This window comes from Caretta caretta, chromosome 2, assembly GCF_965140235.1.
Source record: "Caretta caretta isolate rCarCar2 chromosome 2, rCarCar1.hap1, whole genome shotgun sequence".
In the NCBI taxonomy this organism is placed as follows: domain Eukaryota; kingdom Metazoa; phylum Chordata; order Testudines; family Cheloniidae; genus Caretta; species Caretta caretta.
In genome coordinates, this window is record NC_134207.1 from 92,819,904 (window position 1) to 92,846,142 (window position 26,239).

Sequence of the window (26,239 nt, forward strand, 5' to 3'; positions counted from 1 at the left end):
AGGACTCACGTAAGCGCGTGCGCAATTGGTGCCCCACTGCGGGTCTCTCATCCTCCTTCTCCCCCCGCACCGGATATGACATAAACAACTCAATGCATTCTCTGTGCGTCACTTCCGCAAACAGGATGGCGAAAAGCCTGGATTGGTGAGCGCTGCGCAGAGCCTCAGGCCGGTTCCTCGGTCCTGAGGAGCCGCGCGTGGATGGGAGCTACTGGCCGGGCTCGTAGTATGGAGCGCGAAGCGTCCCTTCAGAAAACAGCTTCCGTGCGCCCGCGGCCTCTCTGCGGCTCGGTCATTTGCTTTCCGCAGAGCGGGAAGTTTGGGGGCGGGGCCGATGCTCACATTCCCGCGCGCGCCGCAGAGGAGGGGATAGGGCGAAGGGCTGCGCGCGCTGCGGAGAAAGGGGGCGGGGCAAAGTGGTGCAGTGGGGGCGGGGACTCGCAGTCGCTTGTTCGGTGGGACGCCGAAGAGGGAGGTGCGCGAGGGCGCTGTTGCCGGGGGACGGGGTTGGGCTCGCGCCTGCGGGCGGGGCGGGGCAATGAGAGACCCAGGGATGATGGGGTGGGCCGAAGGGGCGGAGCCTGGCCCTGGCGTTGCGGGAGGGGAGGAGCTGTTCCATCCTCGTCGCCCCGCCCCTTTCGAGGTTGGCGGGTGCGGGGGTGGGGGGCGCGTGGTTCCCGAAGGTGACCTCCCAAGAGTTTCGTCTAGCGGTCGGGGGGTCGCGGGAGAGGGGTTGGGGGTGAGTGTGTCGCAGACCGGGGCGTCTGACTTCCCGCGGGGGGCGGGTCTTTGGCGCCCGGAGCCCCGCCCTCGTTCCCCTTTTGCTGCCGCGGGCCTGGGCCTTGCGCCCGCTCACGCCAGCCGGCCGTGCGCGAGGCCGGTACCCGCGCGTGAGACTCCCCGAGTGTGGCTGGGACCGGGCCAGAACGCGGGGGGGGCGGCGGCGGCGTCACCTGGCTGCCTTGGGCCTAAGTAGCCGACCAGAGCCGGGGGTCCGGAGCGAGACCCTGTGGCCCTCGCTACCCAGTGGATAAGTTGATGGTCCCTTCTGGCTTTAGACTCTGGAAAAAGTCAGCTTGAAATCTAGTTTGCTGGTAAAGGTGTGTCTGGCCCTTACCTGGGCTAGACAGGCCCCTGACCTTTCTGCCAGCCCTTGCTTTTGACCCCCTTGTTTTCCTAACTTTAATTTTTCCCCCCTCTCTTTTGTGTGACAGAATCACACTGACAGGAGAGCTGCTCAGGTGAAACAGTGAAGCTAGCTGTAACAAAGTCCTGTCAAATGCACAAAATAAACTGGAACAGAGAGAGACACTCATATGGTAACTTGGGTGTTATCTGTGTTAAAGCCAACTGAATAAATTTAAAATGTTAATTTTTAATCTGCTGCTCTCTTTTGACTAATCAAAAGCACTAGGTATGATGGGGCTTTTATAATGTAAGGGAGAACAAGCATAAATTGTCAACTGAAAGTCATCTCACTTTTCTGACAGAATTTATTGATGAAAAAAACATTGATTCCTGTTTGATCAAGCAACAAGAAGAATAACCTGCAGCATGTCTGATTCAAGCAGGGTTGAAGAACAAGAGTTAGAAAAGAGCTTAGTTGAGGAAGCAGATAGAACAGCATCTAAAGCTTCAGAGGCAGAATCTGCTGTCAGTTCGGATGACAATAATACAAATTCAGGAAAAGGCTATTGTGCTGGAAATGAAAAGGAAGATGTTAGTGACCATGAGGACAGCACATCAAAAAAGAGAAAATCAGAATTTGAAGATCATCCTAGAAAAGTGGTGAGTATTATCTGTTTTCAGTTATGTCTGAACAGTGGGCTGGGATTAAAATCTTGGTTCCAAGTTTATTGATCCTTAAAGTATTTATACCAAGCATTTTTACAGTGTATGTTTATAAGATTTTAGCAGCTAGTGTCTCATGATCCACTTAACATAAAAATTAATTTTAGCATCTGCTGCTATTGTCTGAAAACTATATACAGAATTATCTTGGAACTGAAGGAACTGGGAAGAAAGGTGGTAATTAGAATGATGAGACTTTAAATCGGGGTGGGCAAACTACGACCCACGGACCAGATCCAGCACATCAGTTGTTTTAATCCGGCCCTCAAGTTCCTGCTGGGGAGCAGGACCTGGGGCTCCGGCTCCAGCTGGCAGTTGGATTAAATGAACAGTGCATATGTGTCTGTTCTTGATCTACACTTAGAAAGGGTTTCTGAGGTTAGGCTACACTTCTAGGTTGATCTTGCTACGTGGTTCAGGACTGTAAAAAAATTTTGCACTCTGTGTGATGTACTTAGTTCAACCTTTCCCCCTATGTAGAGGTGGCTGTCAGAGGTGAAGTAGCTGTCAGAGAAATGGATTATCTGTCTTGATGGAAAAGTCACTTCCTTTGATGTAGGAAGCATCTACACTGCAATGCTACAGCAGCTGTAGTTTAGACATAACCTGAGGCTGTGAATTCAGAATGGGTTTCTGATACTAAACTTCTTTTAAGTTCTAGTTTGGAATAACTTTTGGAAAATGTACATACAGCCTTTAAATCCATGGCTTCACTGGGATGAAATTGATTCTTTCAGTGAACACTGGGAATAGCATTCAAGAAGTTAAACCATCTTTCTGCAGTGAAGAGATGCCTTGAATCACTGAGCAGGAACCACTTTGTCCAGTTCTGTTTGCACAGTGTCTAGCACAGTGGGATCCTGGTCTATGACTAGGGCTCTTAGGTGCTCCAGCAATACAAATAACTAATAATAATAATAATAATGGTGTTAGGTATTAAATAGAGTCCTCCTCTTTGGTTGGAATTAAAGGACTCAGGACAGTGATCGAGGGAGGAGTTGGGAAATATTCTTTTGTAAATGAAGCCAGTAAGCTTTGCCATTACTTCTGATGTGTTTTAAAAACCTGTGCTCAACATGAGTCTTTTTAATTAAACACTGAAATGTGTTCACACTTTCTCGTTTGATTCTCTTATTTTCCATTGTGTATAGCATTTGGAAGAAGGGCATGGACAAACTGTAGCTGCACATTACAATGAACTTCAAGAAGTTGGACTAGAAAAACGTAGCCAGAGTCGCATTTTCTTCCTCAGAAATTTTAATAACTGGATGAAGAGTCTTCTCATTGGTATGACTCCTTTTTGCTTACTTTTGTCCTCACTTGAAAAGTTAGTCACTATACTACACTTTATTGCAGTGTATCTTATTTTCTTTGGTTACATTCAAATATGTCCTGTGGTCATCACAAAACAATCATGGTGGTGTTAAGACTGCAGGTAAATGTTTTCTGCTTTCTCGTGTTCAGTACAGTGTATCTTTACTCAGAGGAAATTGTTTCGGTTCAGCTCTTTTAAAATTTGATTGCAAGCTTTCAAGGCATTGATTTTTCTTCCTTTTTCCTATGTGCTCTTATGCATCTAGCACAATGGGAGTCCCAGTTCTGATAAGACTCTCTTACATTTATGGTCATGCCAAATGTTGTTGTTTGTTTGTTTGTTTAAAACATTAAACACCAGCTGACGCTTCTGAAAACTTGATAGATATTAAGTTTAGGAGCTAATCTGCTTGTTGTAGTTTCCCCACTACCCTCTGCCCTCCCCCACAAGGAACATGTGCATGCAAACAGAACCTTTGTTTCTCAAAGTTAATCTGTTCTTGTAAAATGTCCCCTAGAAGTCCTAATATTTCATTTTTTATTATCTTTTCCTTTAGAGGTATTATTACTTCAGATGCAGAATAATTTTATACTATGTATATTTTTAGCATTTGAAGACAGTGATGTGTCAGAGCATAAAGGGAAACAGTAAATGTACTTGCTGTATGATCAATAATTTTTAAAAGTATAGAAAAACTACAAAATATTAGAGGGAAAAGAAAATGCAGTAACTTTCAAAAGTGATACTGGTACTTCCTTTCCCATAAATCTACCTTCAAACTTGAGTAAAGTAATGGAACAAATACCAAGAGAAATCAATAAATAAAGAATAGCAGAGCCATGGGAAATAAATGCCAGGGATTTATAAAGAAAAGATTTTTCCAGGGAAAACTTGATAGCATTTGTCTTAACACTAGAAAAATTAGTGGATGAAAGCAGTGAGAGGTGGTAATTAGATTTGATGTACTGTCTCTTGAAATCTTACTCAGAATAAATTTAAATCTGTTTGGGTACATGCTCTATAACATAGATTAAAAACTCTCCAAAAGACCCTGAACAAAGGGTAAGAAGTAGTGAAGTATCAAGTTGAGGAGGAGGGGTCTGCAGGTGTGCCAAAAGGAACATTGTACATTGGGCCTAGGTTTAATTTATTCCCAGTGCATTCACAAAGTTATTAAACTAGCATTAAAGAAATTTGCATAAGACGCTAACACCAGTTAGGGCAGAGAAATAATATAGGGTCCTAGACAGAGTAATACAAGGGATAAAAAGCAACAAAATAAAATTCCCCTTTCAAAAATGCAAGCTAACACATATGGTATAAAAAATACTCTTTGGAAAGAAGAGTCCTTATAATGCTTACTAAAACTTAGACTGGGTAGTAAAGAGCAAATCTAATGTGTAAATTTGCAATATGATGGCAGCCAAAAAATACTACTATATTCTGTCACCATTTGCTGCTCTCCACGCGTTTCTGATTTGGACTGCAATAGTGTTTTTAGACCCACTAGGATAGCTCATCACTTCTTTAATTAAAGAATGCTCTCTCATGCTCCTAATTCATACCCAGCCTCATTCTGGATGAGATTCCTTTTGTATTTTATCAGACCTGCTTCTTAATCACCTCTGGGCTCAGTGTTAAGCAAAGCAATACACTGCTTTTTTCTGTCTATAAAACACCACTTCCTTCCCAAGGCTTGGCTTACGCTGCACACACAACATTCAGCCCAGGAAGTATTCATTCCTTTTTTCCCCTCCAAATCTTTTATGAGATTTGATAAAACGTGTATTTAAAGAAAACCACTCTTTTAAAAAAAACACACTTCAGGAAAAGAAGTATACAGAACTCGAATCAAACTGTTTTTTTATGAACTCTAATGTAGTCTTCAAATGAATTTTGAAATTCTGAAATATCAGACTTTGGTGCTTTAGGGAACTTTGTACAATGAAAGAGGCTTTGTTATCAGTTGAATGTGTGCTTTCTCTTTTTCAGGTGAATTTATAGAAAGGGTACGACGTAAGAAGCGAGATATCACTGTGTTGGATCTGGGATGTGGCAAAGGTGGAGACCTGCTTAAATGGAAAAAAGGCAAAATCAGTAAACTTGTGTGCACAGGTAAGAAGGCAAAGTAACTTTCTAGAGACAGCACAAAAGGTTCTGTGGAAATGTATGTATGTACCATGAACACCACGCTTTGCTTTTTTCTTTCTGGATATGTCCAAAAATGCCATGCTTGCTGTGAAGGAACTTCATTTCCGTGCTCTGCCCTGGTTTTTTTTTATCATGTTAATTTATTATGGTTCCTGGTTAAACTGTTAGCATAAATAGAGGGGAAAGTCCCTAGTGTTCCTATCCAGTTATCTTTTATTTTACCTCATAAATACAAAGTGAATGTTGGGAATCGAGTAAAAATGTTTGTTTAAAATCTCCATGAAAAACTGAGTATATATTTACACTGCAGTTAAAAACCCACAGGCTCAGGCTAAAGAACTATTTAATTGTAGCATAGATGTTTGGACTTGGGCTGCAGACCGGATTCCAGGATCCTGCGAGGTGGGAGGGTCCCAGAGCTTGGGCTGTAGCCTGAGCCCAGACTTCTCCCCGTAATTAAATGGCCCCTTAGCCCGAGCCTCATGAGCCCAAGTCAGTTGCAACAGGCCAGTTATGGGTGTTTAATTGCAGTGTAGATAGTGCAGACACCCTTAGTCACCACTTAATTGCAGAATCAAATTAATCAACCATTAATTACAGAATTATAATACAAAGTTGTATAATCTTGATCTTCAATTTGCATTCCAGTTACTGGAGCATTTTATCAAGGAGGTTTTAAAAGAAGATACTGGCAATATAGCACTGCAAAACAGGTGTACTGGTGTTATTCTGAAAACTATCTTTATGATGGAAAAAGAATTTAGATTCTGAGAAAAATTACAATGCAAGGGAAAAGACTAATTTTTATTTTACCAGTTTGTGATATCTATCACAGGGTTGGAATTGCCTTTGCTGCAGAATTAGCTATGAGGAGTAGTTGGGATCTGACTGACTGACAACCCTTGCTTCATTCCTTTTACCATATCTAAATAGCATTTTTGTTTAAATCTGATATATTTTAAAGAATTCTTTATAGTAACAGTCCTTTATTAATAGTTATGTATTTTATAAAGAGGGGAAAATTATTTTTGATATTTTGAGGACCACAGTTATTTTCTACACTCATTGGGTGTTTTTGGCCATTTGCATGTTCAGTTAACTGATTTGTGTACACACTTCCTATAATGGTATAAACCAGTTACACAATTGCACACTAAGGGTACGTCGACAGTACGAAATTATTTAGAAATTATTCTATTCGAATTTTTGGAAGCTGTTTTATACATTCAGTCTTCTGTGTCCCCACTAAAGCGCGTGAATTCAGCAGATTGCGTCCACAGTACCAAGGCTAGCATCGAATGTCGGAGCAGTGCACTGTGGGTAGCTATCCCACAGTTCCTGTAGTCCCCGCCACCCATTGGAATTCTGGGTTAAGCTCCCAGTGCATGATGGGGCAAAAACATTCTTGCGGGTGTTTCTGGGTGTGTGTTGTCAGAAAGCTATGGCAGACAATCGTTTCGCACCTTTTTGGCGTGCAGATGCCATACTGCTTTTAGCAGACGGTGCACTGTTGTTCTCCTGATACTATGAATCCACCTCTCCAACTCAACTCTGCCATCGTGAACTGAGCAACACAGCTTCCGCTGCCAGCTCTGCTCTCCCGCTATTGCCACGCTTCCGAGCTTCTCCATATTGTCTGTCCTGGGCTCCCACCTCTGCGAAAGCCACAGAAGACAACCATTTTCAGCCTTTGTTTGGCTACCGTGAACCAAACAGCACAGCTTCCGCTGCCACTCTGCTCTCCTACGTTTCGCACCCTTTTTCCAGGATTACCCGTGCAGGTGCCATAGCCATGGAGCCCGATCAGGTCTCGGCTGCAGTTTTGATCATTGTAAATATCTCGCGCATTATCCAGCACTATGTGCAGTACCTGCAAAACTGGGCAAGGAAGTGATGACAGCGCGATTACTATAGTGATGAGGTCATGGACACAGATGGCACGGCATGTGGCGATTGGGAGATCATGGTGCTGTTGGGCCAGGTTCATGCTGTGGAACGCCATTTCTGGGCCCGGGAAACGAGCATAGGCTGGTGGGACCGCATAGTGTTGCAGGTATGGGATGATTCCCAGTAGCTGAGAAACTTTCACATGTGTAGGGCCACTCTCATGGAACCTTGTGACTTGCTGTCCCCTGCCCTGAAGCGCAAAGACACCAAAATGAGAGCAGCCCTCACAGTTGAGAAGCGAGTGGCTATAGCCCTGTGGAAGCTTGCAGCGCCCGACAGCTACTGGTCAGTCGGGAATCGGTTTGGAGTGGGGAAATATACTGTGGGGGCTGCTGTGCTGCAAGTAGCCAACACAGTCATTGACCAGCTGCTATCAAGGGTAGTGACTTTGGGAAATGTGCAGGCCATTGTGGATGGCTTTAATGTGCTGGGGTTCCATAACTGCGGCGGGGTGATACATGGAATGAATATCCCTATCTTGGCACCGGGGCGGCCAGTACATAAACCGCAAGGGGTACTTTTCCATGGTGCTGCAAGCACTGGTGGATCACAAGGGATGTTTCACCGACATCAGCGTGGGATGGCCGGGAAAGGTGCATGATGCTCGCATCTTCAGGAACTCTGGACTGTTTGAACAGCTACAGGAAGGAGCTTACTTCCCAGACCAGAAAATTACTGTTGGGGATGTTGAAATGCCTATAGTTATCGTCGGAGACCCAGCCTGCTCCTTAATGCTATGGCTCACAAAGCCGCTCCCCGCCCCGCAGGGCTCCAATGAGGCTCTGAGCAGGGATGAGGCCTTTAAACTAAACATGAACAGCCCAGCGTGACTGGGTCGTTCCCCCCCTGCTCCCCCCACTGCGTCGCTCCGATCAAGCTCTCACTCACCAGAAGTGCCTTCTCCAGGGTCATGGTCCGGGAGCATGCTTTGGGAGTAGGGGGAGGCTATTCACTCCAGCGTTAATAGTTCCTGGCTAGGGGGGAAAACAGATTCCCCACTTGCTGCCTGTGCACTGTCCTCCTCCTCCTCGTCCTCCAAAAACTCATCCTCCTCGCTCCGTGCTACTCCCCCCTTGCATGTATCCATGGGTAGTGGTGTCATCACTCCCTATAATTGCATGCAGCTCATGGTAGAAGCGGCATGTATGGGGCTGTGACCCACAGCGTCCGTTCGCCTTCCTGGCTTTTTGGTACGCTTGACTGAGCTCCTTGATTTTTTTTTTTTTTTTTGTACGACACTGTTCTGTGTCCCTGGAGTAGCCTCTTTCTGTCATGGCTCTGGAGACTTTAGCATATGTATTTGTGTTCCTTTTTTTTTTTTTTTTTTTTTTGGAACGTAGTTCTGCCATAACAGATTTGTCTCCCCAACATGCAGTGAGATCCAGTACCTCCTGTTTGGACAAGCTGGAGCTTGTCTGCGAATCCGGGACTGCGTGGTTGCCTGTGATGGTGGACTCTGCATAGTCGCCTATGATGGTGGACTGTGCTGATGGTGACCAAACAGGAAATTCAAAAGTTCCTGGGGCTTTTACTGCCTACCTGGGTAGTGCATCAGAGTTCAGAGTGTTGTCCAGAGTGGTCACAAGGGAGCATTCTGGGATAGCTCCCAGAGGCCAATATCGTCGAATTGCGTCCACAGTACCTGTAACCCGGAACTGCGATCTTGATTTTAGCGCTACTCCACTTGCTGAGGTGGGAGTACAGAATTTGGAGTAAAGAGCCCTTTAAATCGAAAAAACTGATTTGGTCGTGTGGACGGAACCAGTTTTATTCCGAGGTAACTCGGCTAAATCCGAAATAAACCGCATACTGTAGACCAGGCCTAATAGTATTGAAAACTGTCTCATTGTCTTCATTACTTGGTCAGCAGTTATGCCTGTGGTGTTCACATCTCTTAGGTGTAGTCTACACTAGAAAAATTTCTTTCTGCTGACAGGGAGATAATGTCTATATTAGAAACACTACAGTGATTTCTATATCAGGGCTTAGATCAACTTAAATTTCATGCCATGCGTGATGTAATTTTCAGAGCCCTGAGCTACTTTGTAGCATAGATCAGGCCTGAATTTCCTCAGTAATTTCAACTAAGTACCTTTTGTCTGCACGTGTAAAGAAAGAGAAACCTTCTTCAGTAGCACTTCAGAAACCCACAGAGTTGAACTGTACCCATCCATGTCAACAGTGTGTTTATTTTTTTTTTTCTGGTCTAGACAAGGCCTTAGAACTGTTTAGAGCTCTCTACAAATTCTTGAAGACAACACTGCATAATTTTTATATCCGTCAGTCTCTTCACATTGTGAAGGTTTCCACTACAACTGTAAAGGCTAGACATTTTTTTTATTTATTCCACATTCTGTGGAATTTGTATTTTATTGTATCGGGCCTAGAATATAATTAAGTGTGTTTGGTTTGACTCTTTTTTTTCCATTTTTAGTACCAAGTATGTGTGTAACAAGTTAGTGTACTTGGTTCCTTGTAGTCCACGTAAGTATAAATAAAACTTCATAATGGAGCACATCTACTGAAAACCAGCTTTTACTCATACTATGGTATCTGCTCTCACTCCAATCATATCTATCTGAAGAGAAGTTTGTGCATGCAGTTTATTTTTTTTATAGATATTGCTGAAGTTTCCATGCAACAGTGCCAACAGCGGTATGCTGACATGAAAGCCCGATGTCGCTCTAATGAATACATTTTCAATGCAGAATTTATAACGGCCGATAGCTCCAAGGTACAGTTGTTCTGCTTTATATATTCCTAGTGTCGTAACTAGTTTCTTGGCATTCTTATTTGAATAAATGTTGGAAGTCACTAGAGTAAAAGTTCAGGAGTGTTTCAAGGAGAGAAGACTTTAATTTAAGGTTGAATTGTTACACTAAAGCAAGGGTGGGCAAACTATTTGGCCCAAGGACCACACCTGGGTATAGAAATGATATGGCGTGCCATGAATGCCCATGAAATTGGGGGTTGGGGTGTGGGAGGGGGTGAGGGCTCTGGGGTGGGCCCAGAAATGAGTTCAGGGTGTGGGAGAGGGCTCCGAGCGGGTGCAGGGGGGAGGGGGAGGGCTCTGGCTGGGGTGCAGGCTCTGTGGTTGAGTTGGGGATGAGGGGGTTGGGATGCAGACGGGTCCTCCGGGCTGGGACCGAGGGGGAATCAGGGCTGGGGTGGGGGTGGGGTGTCGGGGGTGCAGGTTCCAGCTGAGCGTACAGGCTCTAGGGTGGGGATGAGGGGTTTGGGGTGCAGGAGGGTGGGACCGAGGGGTTGAGAGGGTAGGAGGCAGATCAGGGCAGAGGGTTGGGGCGGGGGGGTAGCAGGGGCGTTGGCTCAGGGGTGCAGGCTACATGCAGCGCTTACCTCAAGTGGTTCCCGGAAACAGTGGCATGTCGTCCCCCCCATCCGGCTCCTACGCAGAGGCGGGGCCAGGCAGCTCTGCTGTGTTTTTCCCGTCTGCAAGCACTGCCCCTGCAGCTGCCATTGACCCCGGTTCCTGGTCAACGGGAGCCGTGGGGACCTTGCTTGGGGAGGGGGCCGTGTGCAGAGCCCCCTGGCTGCCCCTACACATAAGAGCTGCATGGGGGACATGCTGCCGCTTCTGGGAGCTGTGCGGAGCGGCCCCTGACCCTGACCGGAGCTCCGGAGTGGGGCAAGCCCCAGACCCTGCTCCCCAGCAGGAGCTCGAGGGCCGGATTTAAATGGCTGGCAGATGGGATCCGGCCTGTGGGTTGTAGTTTGCCCACCCCTGCACTAAAGGCTTGCCTATATGGAAACTTAATGTGTGGCAAGATGGGGGTGTAAATGTACAGTGCACCAGTTGGCTGTGTGGACTCTGCTGCCTCACACTCATTCCATAGTGCACCTTGGCCACTTAGCACACAGCAGGTTAGTGTGCTGTAGATTTTATACCATAGCTTGCTATACACTGAGGGCAGGTCTTCAGTACCCGCCAATCTGCGATAAGTCGATCCCCGAACGCGCTCCCCCTTGACTGCAGAACTCCAGCTTGCGAGAGGCGGAAGCAGAGTCAACGGGGGAGCGGTAGCGGTCGCCTCGCCGCCGTCCTCACGGCCAGGTAAGTCGACCTAAGATATGCCAACTTCAGCTATGCTATTCGCGTAGCTGAAGTTGCGTATCTTAGATCGACCTCTCCCCCCAGTGTAGACCAGGGCTGAGTCTTTATGTAGAAAAGCCCTAAATTAATCATTAGAACTATATAAGTTAACAAGCAGTTGCTTCTAAAATAGAAGATTAAACTGGTTCCGACAAACTCTTTCGTTGTTTTGTAATGTACTCTTGAAAGGCTGAATACATCTTTCACCTACCAAAGGTGTCCTTTCAATTTCCGCACTAACTAGTGGGGTCATATTATTCCCCAAATTTTGCTAATTGTTGCTACATAGTCACTAGGGAAGTTATAAAACTTTGTGTTGATGGGCCTGTGTTCTTTCCGACCCCCAGAACAAATGTGGAAGACTTTCTGACTTTATTTAGTCCTCTTGCTCCTAAATGACTCTTAATGCTACTGAAATGCAGCCTATTAGGTGAAGTTTTCTAATAGCATTTTTATTTTCCATACTGCTTATTTTTAAAACTTATTTTGATAACCTTTCACAGCTTTGGTCTCTTGTAGCAGGGCCGGTGGAAAGACCAGTCTGACTCAAATTCCAAGGGCTCAGTCTAACAATCACAGGTTAATTGGGTCAGTGGAGAAAGGGTGTGCATGCAATAAAACCACGTGATTAAAAATGATGAAAAGTTTAGATGATAACTTGATTTTTTAACAAGTAAATTGTATTTCAAAGATTAAAAAGCAGCTAATCTATTCTTTCAAAACTGAAGTCACTTATCTTGCTGTTTTTATCTAAAAAGCACAAAAACATGTACAAATATCTACAGATTTTGTGAACCGAAAATTCGTTTTAATAAAATTTTCCATAATTCACTTACAGCTGAACTTTCAGCAACAATACTAGAATTTATTTTGGAAACTAAAAGTTGTAACTTAATAGCCACATTATTTTGGCTTCTGAAATTTGATGAGCCAGTTAATTCACAGATATTTTTTTTTTTTTAAAGTGAGAAAAATTACAATTTTAAAGTGATGTATAAATATATTCTGGTGGCTTTGGAATGCAGTATATGGTTTCTTAAGTAGAAATGGGCTTTCTTATTTCATCTTATTTCTCCTTCTACCAAGCAGTAGTTCATGCCTGAATTTGCTGAGGGCAGAGGGAAATAAACTTTACTATTTTTCTTTCAAGTACTTGTATTCTAGGATTGGCATGCATTGCTGGAAGATTAACACAAACCACTTCTTTGTTTCTGCAGCCTTTGGTATATGTCTCATAACTCTTTTTAATCCATTTCAGGAACTTCTGTCTGACAGTTACAGTGATCCACATATGTGCTTTGACATATGCAGCTGTCAATTTGTTTACCATTACTCATTTGAGACATATGAGCAGGCTGACATGATGCTTAAAAATGCTTGCGGGAATCTCTGTCCTGGAGGGTATTTTATTGGCACAACTCCAAATAGCTTTGAGCTTGTGTAAGTGCTATTCATTCTGTTAATTTTTAAAATTGTATGAAATGTTATCAGATTTAAAGGAGGGTCACTCTTTGGGTGCCCTTGATGTATTTTACAGCAAAATCTTTCCAGCTGAGGGCCTGTGTTGCCTACTTGCTAGGAAAGTCAGACGTATAGTAACTTGAATAAAATGGAGCAGATTGCACCCACCCTCATCTTTAGGGAGGTGTGCCCTAAGGGTACTACACTTCCTAGCACGTAATGCTTCTGTATTGATTTAATTGGTGACAAAACAAGTACAATGTGGGCTGTAGCTGCAAGCTTCCTCTGACACCTTTGAATCTGCCTACTTCTAACCCTGACCTGCCTCTACAGGATAAAAGAAAGTTCAGTTTCCATGGTTATCTAATTCTTGACCCCTTTGAATGCTATCTTCAGACTGTTGAAATTTGAATAAAAACTTTTTCATTCCCATGTTTTTATAGTAGTCTTAATTGATGGTTAAATTTATTAAGGGAGACAGTGTGGTGCAGAGACTAGGGCACTGGAATGGACTGTGTCCTTCTGTGACCTTGTTGAAGGTCCCTGCACCTCTCTTTAGTTTCTTTATCTGAAAAATGGTAATAATAGCTTATTTATCAGTTATTACCGTTTTTATATATCTTTATATAGAAAACGACTTGAAGCTTCAGAAACTGATTCATTTGGGAATGATGTGTACACGGTACAGTTTCAGAAGAAGGGGGAGTATCCCCTGTTTGGCTGCAAGTATGACTTTAACTTAGAAGGAGTTGTTGATGTCCCTGAGTTCCTGGTTTATTTTCCTTTACTGATAGAGTAAGTTTACTTTTGACTTCATTATGTAATCAAATTTTGAAGAATTGTATGAGCACAAGTCTAGCAGAAATCTACAACCAGGCATTACTGTAATATCAGGTTATGCTCCTTAAAACGTTTTATTAGTATTCTCTCAAATCTGATTCATATTTGGAGTATGGGTAGCGAACATTCTTGGAATAAAATATCTATCTTCAGATCCTAAGTGGTAGCCCCAAATTAAGATGCTGGTGTAAAACAGAGTTTCAGAGTCTTGATCAGATAGCTAAAACTTTATATTTTTATGGTATTGGTAAATTGGTCATGCTGTGCTGCCAGCTATTTTAAGGCCTCCATAGTTTTTAACCAGGACCCTACCAATTCCAGTTGTGGCTCAGAATGAACTCCTTTCCCCTGCTGCTGTTTCTTAAAATGCTAAGAAACTTGGGGAGAAATCCTAGCTTCATTGAAGTCAGTATAAAACTGTTTCACTCATTGGGGGTAGGATTTCACCCTTCAGGGAGCATTTCTGCTCTGAAAAGTGTCACTAAAAGGGCACCATCTTACTGAACAGATCTTCTGCCTATGTGATATATGTGGATAAAATAAAAACAAATTCCTACTGTTAGGCTCGTAGAGCCAACATATCTAAGAATGCTGGGGATTCTGTTCAACCTTGTTAGCCTATTGATATAATTGCTTACTAAAGCACAACTAGTTGCAGGCAATAGGGTTGCATGGGAGTCAATGAAGGCATAGTCTGTCCTACAGAAATCTTATTATTAGGGATAATTGTGAAATGGGATATAATCCAGGTTGGCTCTTTCGGGCCATCTTTTTAAATCATAATGAAGCTAAAGAAGGTAAAAACCCAATTTTTTCTTCTCTGAAATAGTATATACTCCAGCAGTGTTTCTCAACTTTTTGATACCAGGAACTGACTTCCTGTTTTCCTAAACTGTGTCAGTGAAATCTCAGGGACCCAGGAGGCTTCCACAGACCGGTGGTTGAGAAACAGTGCTCTATAGTATGTGCGTGGGGATATATAAATGTGCATCTAGCTAAAAAAATCTCACTTTCAGCTAACTTGGTGTGTGTGTGTGGGGGGGTATTTATACATATATACAAAATGAATTTTAATTAAAAGTTGTTTCATTATGTATGAAACAGATTTTTTTAAAAAATCTAACACTAAAGTTTCAAAAATTGGCAAAAGACAATGTGACCTTCCTCTACCCTCAGATTGCCTTTTCTTCCCACATTCTCTTCTTTCTCCTTTGTCTTCTCCTGTAACATCTCCACTTTGTGTACTGAACCCATCCCGTCTCCTGATCTCCCTCACACCCATACTTATCTCCTCCTACTTTTTCTCCTTAACCTCTTGCTCTTCCTGCTCATAATACAAGCATGCTTCAACCTCTCCCATCTTAAACCTAAAAGAAATAAAACATGCCACACTTGACACCATTTATCTCTCCAACTGCTGTCCCATCTCCCTTTCGTGTCTGAGGGCTTGTCTACACTTACTGGAGGAGGACGTGTGGCGGTTGATATGTTGGTGGTTGATTTAGCGGGTCTAGTGAAGACCCACTAAATCGACCGCAGATCGCTCTCCCGTTGACTTCTGTACTCCACCTGAACGAGAAGTGCGAGGGGAGTCGATGAGAGTGTCTCCTGTCGACATAGGGTACTGTGGACCCCCCAGTAAGTGGATCTAAGTACGTTTACTTCAGCTACATTACTTAGATCGATCTCCCCCCGTAGCGTAGACAAGGCCTAGGCTAATCGAAAATGTTATCTACAATTGCGGTCAGTAGTTTCTCTCCTCCAGTCTAATAGCTGCCCCTTGCACTCCACTGAAAAGGCTCTTGCCAAAGTCTTCAATGATGATTTCCTAGGCGAAGCTCAGAACCAGTACTCTTTATCCTCCACCTGTCAATGGCCTTTGCACCATCAGTCGTACTCTTCCTGTCCCTTGATTTCTGTTACTCTGTCCTCTTCTGGTTCTTTTCCTACTTCTTTAATTGCTCCTTCAAGAAGTCCTTCAGTGTGTCCACCTTATCCTCCCCACCAACTTTGTCTGGCTTCCACAAGGCTCTGTCATTGGTCTTTCTCTTCTTTCTTTACAGTTTGGATAATCTCATCTGCAGCACAAACTCAGCTAGTCTCTCTATGGAGACAGCTCTCAGATCGATCTCTTCCCTCCGGACCGTCGTCCTTTTGTCCAAAATGAAATCTTGGCCTCTGTCTTGTGAATATCTAACTGTCATCTGAAGCACAACCATCTTGCTTGTTGCCCGTGCCCATAATTAGTGCTTCATCTTTAACTCAGACCTTTCTAGGTCGTTGGATCCAGGCTCTATCTCAGTCTTATAGATTCTCTTACCTGTAAAATACAGCCTTTCCTGTCCATCCACACAGCTTGTCCAGGTTCTCACCATCTCATGTCTCCATTACTGCAACATTCTTTTTTCTAGCCTTGACAGATGCGATCTTGCCCACTCCTATCCATTTAGAATGCTATTGCAAAGGATATTATTCTAGCCCACTGCCTTGACCACGTAGCGTCTCTCTTTGCATCACTTCACTGGCTTCCCTTTCTCATATCAAACATTAGATGTTTGTGTTCACTTTCAAGGCCCTTCGTGGTCTATCCCTACCCTATCAGTCATCTATCATTTACTATTGAAATGTCAGGTCCTGCTGATTGGCCAGTAATGCCAGCCTTCATTGCTCACTTGTTAATTTCTTAAATGAACACCTTCATTCTTGGGAGGAGATCCATGTAAACACCCACAAAGCTACCTCATTATTCTTAAAATCCCTTCTTAAAGGTCTCGTCTTTGCAGTGATGCCTCAAACTTGACAACAGTTAGGCTGCTGGTATGCTAATAGTAGTTTCTATTATGGTGACCAATATTGTCTCATTGTTTCCTACTATTCCCTGTCTATATCTATCTGTTTCTTGTCTTACACTTTGATTGGGGAAGAGACTCTCTTTTTGTTCTCTCTGTACTGAGCGTAGTACAATGGAGCCCTGGCCCATAATGAGGGCTCCTAGGTATTATGGTAATACAAATAAACTAATAATTAGGGAAAAGGCCCCTGATACCTATAGACCCAGCCCCAGTATTAGGTTCTGTTAGTATAGACCTGTGCAGAATCCCATTTAAGTTGATAAAACTCTTCATGGGTTCAAAGGGTCATAGTAGCTGATTTTTTTTTTTTTTGCATTATGTTCCCGCATCAAAAAGTTTTAGACTGCAAATTCAGATTTTCATTAAAACTTTTGTGTTTCAGGGAAATATAAATTGCTCTGTCCAAGTCAGAAATATTTATACCAAGTTTAGAGCAGAGAATTTTTGATGACATTATAACTCCTTGAAAATGGATATTTGATGACAATGTGGACTTTTCCAGCCTTTAAAAGCCATAAATATATAAACTTAGAGATTGCAGTCCTACTGAAGACCATATGGTGTCCCTGTGTTCAAAACTATCAACTGTGATAAACTCAGGCTTTTGTTGATTTAAAAATATCTCTATAATAATTTTTGGATCACTTATGTTCACAGAATGGCAAAAAAATATGGCATGAAACTAGTCTACAAAATGACATTTCGGGAATTCTATGAAGAAAAGATTAAGGATGAGGAAAATAAAATGCTGTTAAAGCGAATGCAGGCTTTGGAGGTAAATATAAAAATGCTGATTTAAAAAAAACAAACCTCATTCTTTCATTTAAATAGTGTTTTGCATCTTGCTGGGATTGATCTACTTTAGCAATAGCTTTGGGCAGTAAATTATGACTAGTATTCAAGTGCTGGCATTGTAGGAGCCAAATAGTTCCTATGGCATGCTGCTGAAAGCAGTTAATCTTCTAAATTTTGTAGCTAAATAAAATACTAAATAGTATTTTCTGTTGAGGACAAGTTTTTATATTAGGTTACTAGGCAACTGTGCACATTATACTTGTATTTTCCATTTAGCAGGTTCAACACACTTGTGCTTTGTATTGAATTGGCTCATCTGTGTGTGTGTGTATTTGTATTTGTAATATCTGGTGCTATATAATTAACTGTTCATTGTGAAGAGTGGTTCAATGCTCCATTATAAACAAGAGTAAGAAATGGAATAGAAGGACTTGCTGTTGCCTGTTATAGAATTACCTTTTTTATGTGCAAGAAACCTGTTAGAAAACAGAACGAGAATTGAATTAGGTATATAAAAATACTTTGTATATACAGGACAATTATACTTTTAAATGTAAATCCATAACTAGCCTTATATCCAGCAGTAATCTTTTACCCTCAACATCTCACTTACACTTTTGGTTCCCCCAAGGGACAGGTACTGTGTATCTCTTCTGCAGCTTCAGGCAGTTTTCCAAACCCGGAGAGGTTAGCATTATACACACACTATGGTTGACCTTGCCTAGTTTACATTGCACTAAAACTAAAGGGCCTTGTCTCCACTATGTTTATACAGCAGAATAGCTAACCAGCATTAATTACACCATGATAAAAGCACACCTTTTTGTGGTTAGTGAAGACCTAGCCATAATCTGTCAGGAGAGAATTTGCTTAAACCGGAAGAGCAGAAAGCTTAGGGTGAGCAGAACGAAGAGCAAGAGTTGAGAATAAGAGGAAACTAGATTAAAGATGTATAAACAGGGACAAAGATGTGTTGAAAACTGAAGACAAGGATGTGAGGTTAATTTTGCAAGGAAGCTAATGAAAGGATTCAAGGATGGGGAAAGGGATCAGAATAGAGAGAAGAATATGGGTTTGCCACAGTATTTTGGATTAACTATCAAAGTGAAAAGGATGCTACAATATTTGAGGTCAGAAGCAAGGTTTTAGCAATGGCAGCATCAAGAAAGGACAAACATTGGAGATGTAAATACTATATAAATTATAGTGTGTTACAGATGCAATATAAATTTTTGTGATGGCTTGTGTGAAATGATTAGTTTTTTATGGGTTCGTCGACTTTTTTTTTAACATGATGACTGATGCCCATCCAAGTTGACAGCCGTGGTAGTATACTAGACAAAGCTCTGGTCTACACTACAGAGTTAAGTTGACGTAAGGCAGCTTACAGCAACTTAACTCTAAACATCTACACTAAAATGTCACTCGCCTGCTATAATGACTTCGCTATCCCTCTTGCAGAGGTGGAGTTCTTAGGTTGATGTAGTTAGGTTGACACAGTGTCAGCGTAGACACTGCATTGCTTATATCTATTGTTGCCTTTCAACAATGCCCCAGACCAACAGTAAATCGGTGCAAGTGCTACTAGTGAGGCCACGCATCGCCGACACAAGGAATGTAGTGTGGACTTGCAAAAGCGATTTAATGACTGCGGTGGCTGTATGTCGACGTAACATAAGTTGACATAATTTTGTACTGTAGATGTACCTTTTGTAGCACTGGGCCTTTATGGGTAATTCATGTCCTGGTCTAGAAGCTTCCCCTTCAGAACAGGACTATGGTGTGTTGCCCTGACAGTTGCAGGAACTTGTATTGGTACCTGTCCTACAGCTAAAGTGTAAATAAGTAAAAATCACTCTCCGTTATCTAGAATCTTTCACAAGTACTAAATCTAATAGGTAACTTTGTTTAAAATGATAGCTGTGTCATGTCTCATTTTTGATGTTTTGAACATTCATCTATTTTTATAACTTCAGAATTGCATAGGACTTCATTTCCAGTACTTGGAGCAAACAGTTCAGGAGCCACTTCAATCTTACCAGTTCTACCCTATTACAAAACAGTGATGGGACAGTCTTACAATAGTGAATGTGATCGATAAGCTCTATAGATCGAGATACATATCTATCACTTTTCTGCAGTAAGTGCTCATCAATTCTGGTTCACTGTTTGAAGTAATTAAATAGGATTTTGTATGAATCTGCCTGAGCATAAAAATTGGTTTAAATTTTTTTTCCCCAGAAAATAAATAATGAGACTAAATTTTCAGACTTGTCTATCTAATGGTAGGCATCAAAATAACTAACTGCAGATTGACGTTTTTCATAGGTATTGAGTTCCCTTTAAGGCCTCTTTTAGGGTATGCCTACAGTGTAATTGAAAACCCATGGCTGGCTTGTTCCAGCTGACTTGCGCTTGTGGAACTCAGGCTAAGGGGCTGTTTAATTGTGGTGTAGATGTTTTGGGCTTGAGCCTGGGCTCCAGCCTGAGCCTGAATGTCTACACTGCAATTAAACAGCCCCTTAGCCTGAACCCCATAAGCCCAAGTCAGATGGCACAAGCCTATTTTCAATTGCAGTGTAGGCATACCCTTATTTAGGAGACATCTTTTTTGGTTCACATGTTTTTTGGCTAGATTTTTTTTTAATATAGTAACTTGTGTCTTTTCTTCAGCCATATCCTGCAAATGATAATTCCAGACTTGTCTCCGATAAACCTGATGATTATGAGCATGCAGAAAAGCTCATGAAAGATGGCAAACCAAAGTTACCTTTGGTAAGTCTCCTTCCCCCACGCCCCCAAGTGATAGAATCTTGTCAGAAGCAAAGTGTGCTCAGTGATACCTAGGGTCTAGTCTTGCAAACACTTAGGCATTTGTTTAACTTTATATAGATGAAGAATTCCATTGACTTCAGTGGAATTAAAATAAAGTACATACCTAAGTGTTCAGAAAATCAAGGCCTTAGCAGCTAATTTATTTAATGACATATGCAATTTTATAAAAATCAGTGTTAAAATTTAGATGGAAAACCTACTATGTTCTTCAAAGAAACAACTATAGTTTAGAATGACGAATACACTCTCTTCCACGAGAGACCTGACGTTTAATTGTCCTTAATTATAAAGGGTAGCATATCCATGTAGAATGTAAGTCATAGGTTGAAACATTCTTCCCTTTAGACTGAGATTATTTTTCAAGCACTTGTTTATCCACTCTTATTGATATATTTAAATAAAGGTCTGATCTTTATAGTAAAAATGTAGTGATAGTGTAACATAAAACCCTATATCAAGGGGGAAAACTTGAATAAAAGAGTTAGCTAAACTATTCTCTCAAACCTGCAGAGGACTGAAAAAGAAATGCCCTTAGTAGTAGTTGATAGGTTAATTTATCACCTAGGTAAAGAAAGAGCTGCTTGGTTTCCTCGACTAATATTTTTGTTACTAACTGCTTAAACTATTCATGATTTAGGGGAATGTTTGATTTATATTTCATCATACTCCATTTGTGATATGTGCCTTATTGTCAATTTCTTTAAAGGGAACCTTGAGTAAATCTGAATGGGAAGCAACAAGTAAGTACTATTTGCAAAGTTCAAATACTATTACTTAGCAAAACTGTTTGATAAATAACATGACTTCCTTGGACATTGTGCATGAGTATGACAATTAAACAGATACTTTCAAACTTGGTGACCTAAAGTTAAGCACTAAATAAAAGGTACCCATTTTTGTTTGTGTTCAATAGCTTTGAAAATCAGATTCCTTTTTATTTAGGTGCTTAAATATGGATTTAGTTCCCTATAACTGGGTTTCAATGTCAATATACTTAACTGAAGCAGTTTACAATGCTCAAAACTTTGAGGAATAAATGCATAGTTTGGGAGAAGACTTTTTATGGACCAAAGATGGAATGGAAACTCTGAAGACAGATGGATTTGGTCTTACCTTGTACCTCAGTTTACCTTTTTTTCTGATTGTGCAGTAAAATTTTAATAAAATAGAAGCTTTGCCTTTTTGAGGTGAATTAAAGAATCAAGTAAAAATTAGCAAGCAATTATCAAGCAAACCTGATTATTTTCTTGGGGGCTGTTGATATCGCATATTGCTTTTCTCAGTAGTTAGTATACTTCATACACAAACAGTTTAGGAATAAATGATCAGTCTGAGAGTGACTGAGGATACAATCTGTGATGTGTAGGATTTTTTAAATAATACAGCTTTGTTACATACATTCTAAATGTTTTTAGAGAGGTCATTAAAATTTTGTGATTTAGAAAATTTTCAAAGATTGATTTTTTTTTCCTTCTGAAATACTTTCCAAAGAAGAAAAGAAGTTGGTTGGAAAAAATATTTCCTTCCGAGAGACACAGTTTTCATATAACTTATGGAAGACAAAAAGCCATATGCTATCAGGTTAATGCTCTTCCAGAGTTTGGTATGTGTTGGCATCCTCAGAAGTGTGTTTAAAAAAAAAAAAAGTCCCTATTTATCACATGAGTTTTCATACAGTCTTGGGTCACAATTTTTCTCATATGGAGCAGGTGACTTAATTTTCTTCAAATAATTCTTTACTCTTTAGTGCTTTGGTTGTACAACCCAAACTGATGTTCTCTTACTTTGACTGTCTCCTTTTTAGATAACATACATCAGTCCAGTTGTAAAGGGAAAACATGGATAACTCTTATAATTTCTTTTCAGTAACAATTATAATCTCATAAATGTGGGTTTTCACATTTTTGTAAAGTATCATAGAATCATAGAATATCAGGGTTGGAAGGGACCCCAGAAGGTCATCTAGTCCAACCCCCTGCTCGAAGCAGGACCAATTCCCAGTTAAATCATCCCAGCCAGGGCTTTGTCAAGCCTGACCTTAAAAACCTCTAAGGAAGGAGATTCTACCACCTCCCTAGGTAACGCATTCCAGTGTTTCACCACCCTCTTAGTGAAAAAGTTTTTCCTAATATCCAATCTAAACCTCCCCCACTGCAGCTTGAGACCATTACTCCTCGTTCTGTCATCTGCTACCATTGAGAACAGTCTAGAGCCATCCTCTTTGGAACCCCCTTTCAGGTAGTTGAAAGCAGCTATCAAATCCCCCCTCATTCTTCTCTTCTGCAGGCTAAACAATCCCAGCTCCCTCAGCCTCTCCTCATAACTCATGTGTTCTAGACCCCTAATCATTTTTGTTGCCCTTCGCTGGACTCTTTCCAATTTATCCACATCCTTCTTGTAGTGTGGGGCCCAAAACTGGACACAGTACTCCAGATGAGGCCTCACCAATGTCGAATAGAGGGGAACGATCATGTCCCTCGATCTGCTCGCTATGCCTCTACTTATACATCCCAAAATGCCATTGGCCTTCTTGGCAACAAGGGCACACTGCTGACTCATATCCAGCTTCTCGTCCACTGTCACCCCAGGTCCTTTTCCGCAGAACTGCTGCCGAGCCATTCGGTCCCTAGTCTGTAGCGGTGCATTGGATTCTTCCGTCCTAAGTGCAGGACCCTGCACTTATCCTTATTGAACCTCATCAGATTTCTTTTGGCCCAATCCTCCAATTTGTCTAGGTCCTTCTGTATCCTATCCCTGCCCTCCAGCGTATCTACCACTCCTCCCAGTTTAGTATCATCCGCAAATTTGCTGAGAGTGCAATCCACACCATCCTCCAGATCATTTATGAAGATATTGAACAAAACCGGCCCCAGGACCGACCCCTGGGGCACTCCACTTGACACCGGCTGCCAACTAGACATGGAGCCATTGATCACTACCCGTTGAGCCCGACAATCTAGCCAGCTTTCTACCCACCTTATAGTGCATTCATCCAGCCCATACTTCCTTAACTTGCTGACAAGAATACTGTGGGAGACCGTGTCAAAAGCTTTGCTAAAGTCAAGAAACAATACATCCACTGCTTTCCCTTCATCCACAGAAACAGTAATCTCATCATAAAAGGCGATTAGATTAGTCAGGCATGACCTTCCCTTGGTGAATCCATGCTGGCTGTTCCTGATCACTTTCCTCTCATGCAAGTGCATCAGGATTGATTCTTTGAGGACCTGCTCCATGATTTTTCCAGGGACTGAGGTGAGGCTGACTGGGCTGTAGTTCCCAGGATCATCCTCCTTCCCTTTTTTAAAGATTGGCACTACATTAGCCTTTTTCCAGTCATCCGGGACTTCCCCGGTTCGCCACGAGTTTTCAAAGATAATGGCCAATGGCTCTGCAATCACAGCCGCCAATTCCTTCAGCACTCTCGGATGCAACTCATCCGGCCCCATGGACTTGTGCACGTCCAGCTTTTCTAAATAGTCCCTAACCACCTCTATCTCCACCGAGATTGTTTCTCTCTTTCCATTAGAGAGAGATTGAGGAATAGTGCCTATAAGGAGTAGGATGTAGTCATAGCTTGATCAAATTAAAAAGAATAACATTTTGTTTCACTGCTGGAAAAGGCATTCAGGCTTACTGTATAGATTGAGCAACGTTCTAGCAATGACTCATCTTATAAACAAATACATTTGATGCCAACTGGAAGCCCATAATGACTGTCAAATCGGATTCTGTTTGGTCTTGCAGCACTTTCTGACACAATAAATGAAGTCTCTGCTACTATAAAACATAAGGATCTCCACAGGTTTCACTGTCCCATATAGCTTTCTTTGATTACATGCCAAATTAAATATTTCTGAGGAGCGTCACTCTAGTCGAGACTGCACTGAAGGTACATCTTGCAGTTGACAGAATGCTAGCTAGCAGCTGTAAAGTCCTACTCAGCAGTATGTTTTCAGATCTTGCTTTTTTAAAATTAGCAAACTTCAATTCTTCTTATATTTTGGATTTTAGTCAGATTTCATTATTTTTAATTGTACAGAGTTGAACATACAAACTTAATTCTGCCCCACTGTATATAAATAAGTCTGTACATTTAGGGTTGTGTATTACCTTATGTGCACCTATAAATCTAAGAAATTGTGATCGTGAATTTAAAGACTGCCCCTCATACGTAAAGGGGGAGCAGAGTTAAGGTGTCAAGCACTCTGGTAATGAAATGTGAATGTTTAACTGCAATTAACGTTGCATGAAGCTGGGGGTGAGCAAACTAGGGTCTGCCAGCCGTTTTTAATCCTGCCCTCAAACTCCCATTTGAGAGGCAGGGTCTGCGGCTTGCTGTGGTCCAGCCGGGGAGCAGGGTCGGGGACCACTCTTTTTGCAGCTCCTGGAGATGGTGTCCCATCTCCAGCCCCTATGCATAGGGGCAGCCAGGGAGCTCTGCTCTGCATGCTGCCCCCACTCCAAGCACTGCCCCCACTCCAAGCACTGCCCCCACTCCAAGCACTGCCCCCACTCCAAGCACTGCCCCCACTCCAAGCACTGCCCCCACTCCAAGCACTGCCCCTGCAGCTCCCATAGGCTGGGAACTGTGGCAAATGGGAGCTGCAGGGGCAGTGCTTGGAGTGGGAGCAGCATGTGGATCAGAGTCACCTGGCCGCGCCTCTGTGTAGGAGCTGGAGGGGGGACCTGCTGCTGCTTCCAGGAGCCGCTTAAGGTAAGTGCTACCCAGCGCCTGCACCCCTGAGCCACTCCCGCATGTCCCAGCCCTGATCCTCCTCCCACCCTCCGAACCCCTCGGTCCCAGCCCGGAGGACCCTCCAACACTCCAAGCCCCTCATCCCCAGAGCCCGCACCCCCAGCCGGAGCCCTCACCCACACCCCTGCCCCACCCTGGAGCTCCCTCCTGCACCCCAAACTCCTAATTTCTGGCCCCATCCCAGAGCCCACGCTCCCAGCCAGAGTCTTCGCCCCTTCCCGAACCCCAACCCCCAATTTTGTGAGCATTCATGGTCCACCATATAATTTCTATACCCAGATGTGGCCCTCAGGCCAAAAAGTTTGCCCACGCCTGCATTAAGCAGATAATAGTATGTTACTAACTGCATTTAAAACACTTATTTATCATTACTTTGCATTTAATTCTAGATTCATATTTTATATTTTAAATTTGGGGTCACGCTTTCAGAAGAAATCCAACCCAGCCTCTTAAATACAAAAACATGTTTGAATGGAGACGGGTTTTTGCATACAAAAAGTTGCAGGTGCAAGACTAAACGTTGCTTTTAAAAATTTGCTGTAATAAGAAATGGTAATTGATGGGGTAGCCATTGGCGCAGTTTCTTTTAATAAATAGAATTTGTTCTGCAACAGCTTAGGAGAGAGGGAAATGTTTGTCTTTATGTTTGAAACCTTTGGAGAGCAAGAAGTAATGCAAATTTTAAATACTCTCTTCTTTCATAGGTATTTACTTGGTTTTTGCATTTGAAAAGCAACAGTGAAAAGAACAGTACTGGAAGTAGCAAGAAGAGATTGCATCCTGGTACAAGTTGGAGCGATGTAAAACCATTGTGGCGACTATTTTTTTATGTTTATTTTTTAATTATTAGAAGTGTGCAGGACACTACCAAAAACTAGGGCAAGCTCATGAATCTGAGTTATAGTTGCCTGTCTGCGACAGATGGACTTTTGTGTATATAGAAGATTGTCTGAACCTGGCTTTTTAAACATTTTTCAGTAATCTGCATGCTGTCAGAAATGCCATTTGAACTCCACAGCGCTCTTATTTCCAATAAGCAGTTTGTTAGTCAAGTTTGTTCAGGTGACCAAGAGCCTGGTCCTGTACCCATTGAAGTCAATGGAAGGACTTCCAGTGACTGCAGTGATGTAGGATCAGGGCCTAAAAGCACTGTACAGCAAAGCTCAGATTGATTCACAGTGCAGTACTTCAACAGTATTAAATTGTATTGAAGTTGTAGTTTATGTAGAAAGGTCCCAAACTGTTCTTGTTTTTTGTGATCACTGATATGTAGTGTCATTACGTGGTATCTTCAAGATTAAATGGATTTATGTTCTGTACAA

General features: G+C 42.3%; 2 protein-coding genes across 7 annotated transcripts in view; one reads left to right on the top strand and one right to left on the bottom strand.

Moving 5' to 3' along the window:
• FAM210A (family with sequence similarity 210 member A) overlaps positions 1-108 on the bottom strand; it is a 31,217-nt gene extending 31,109 nt beyond the window's left edge. The window contains exon 1 of the mRNA XM_048840190.2: positions 10-108. The gene's annotated coding sequence lies outside the window, so the exon portion shown is untranslated. The remainder of the gene's footprint in view (positions 1-9) is intronic.
• RNMT (RNA guanine-7 methyltransferase) lies at positions 69-26,239 on the top strand. 6 transcript variants are annotated; one of them, XM_048840175.2, is made up of 12 exons: positions 70-145; positions 1,215-1,319; positions 1,491-1,788; positions 3,003-3,138; positions 5,159-5,281; positions 9,883-9,998; positions 12,634-12,815; positions 13,467-13,631; positions 17,186-17,303; positions 19,997-20,098; positions 20,865-20,898; positions 25,622-26,239. In XM_048840175.2, the coding sequence occupies exons 3-12, from the start codon at positions 1,555-1,557 to the stop codon at positions 25,657-25,659; spliced, it is 1,248 nt and encodes a 415-aa protein (XP_048696132.1). In that variant the 5' UTR covers positions 70-145; positions 1,215-1,319; positions 1,491-1,554; the 3' UTR covers positions 25,660-26,239. The 6 variants fall into 6 exon arrangements, with proteins under 6 accessions (XP_048696136.1, XP_048696132.1, XP_048696134.1 ...); XM_048840177.2 differs by having other exon boundaries at positions 126-226; XM_048840176.2 differs by lacking the exon at positions 70-145 and adding an exon at positions 268-291.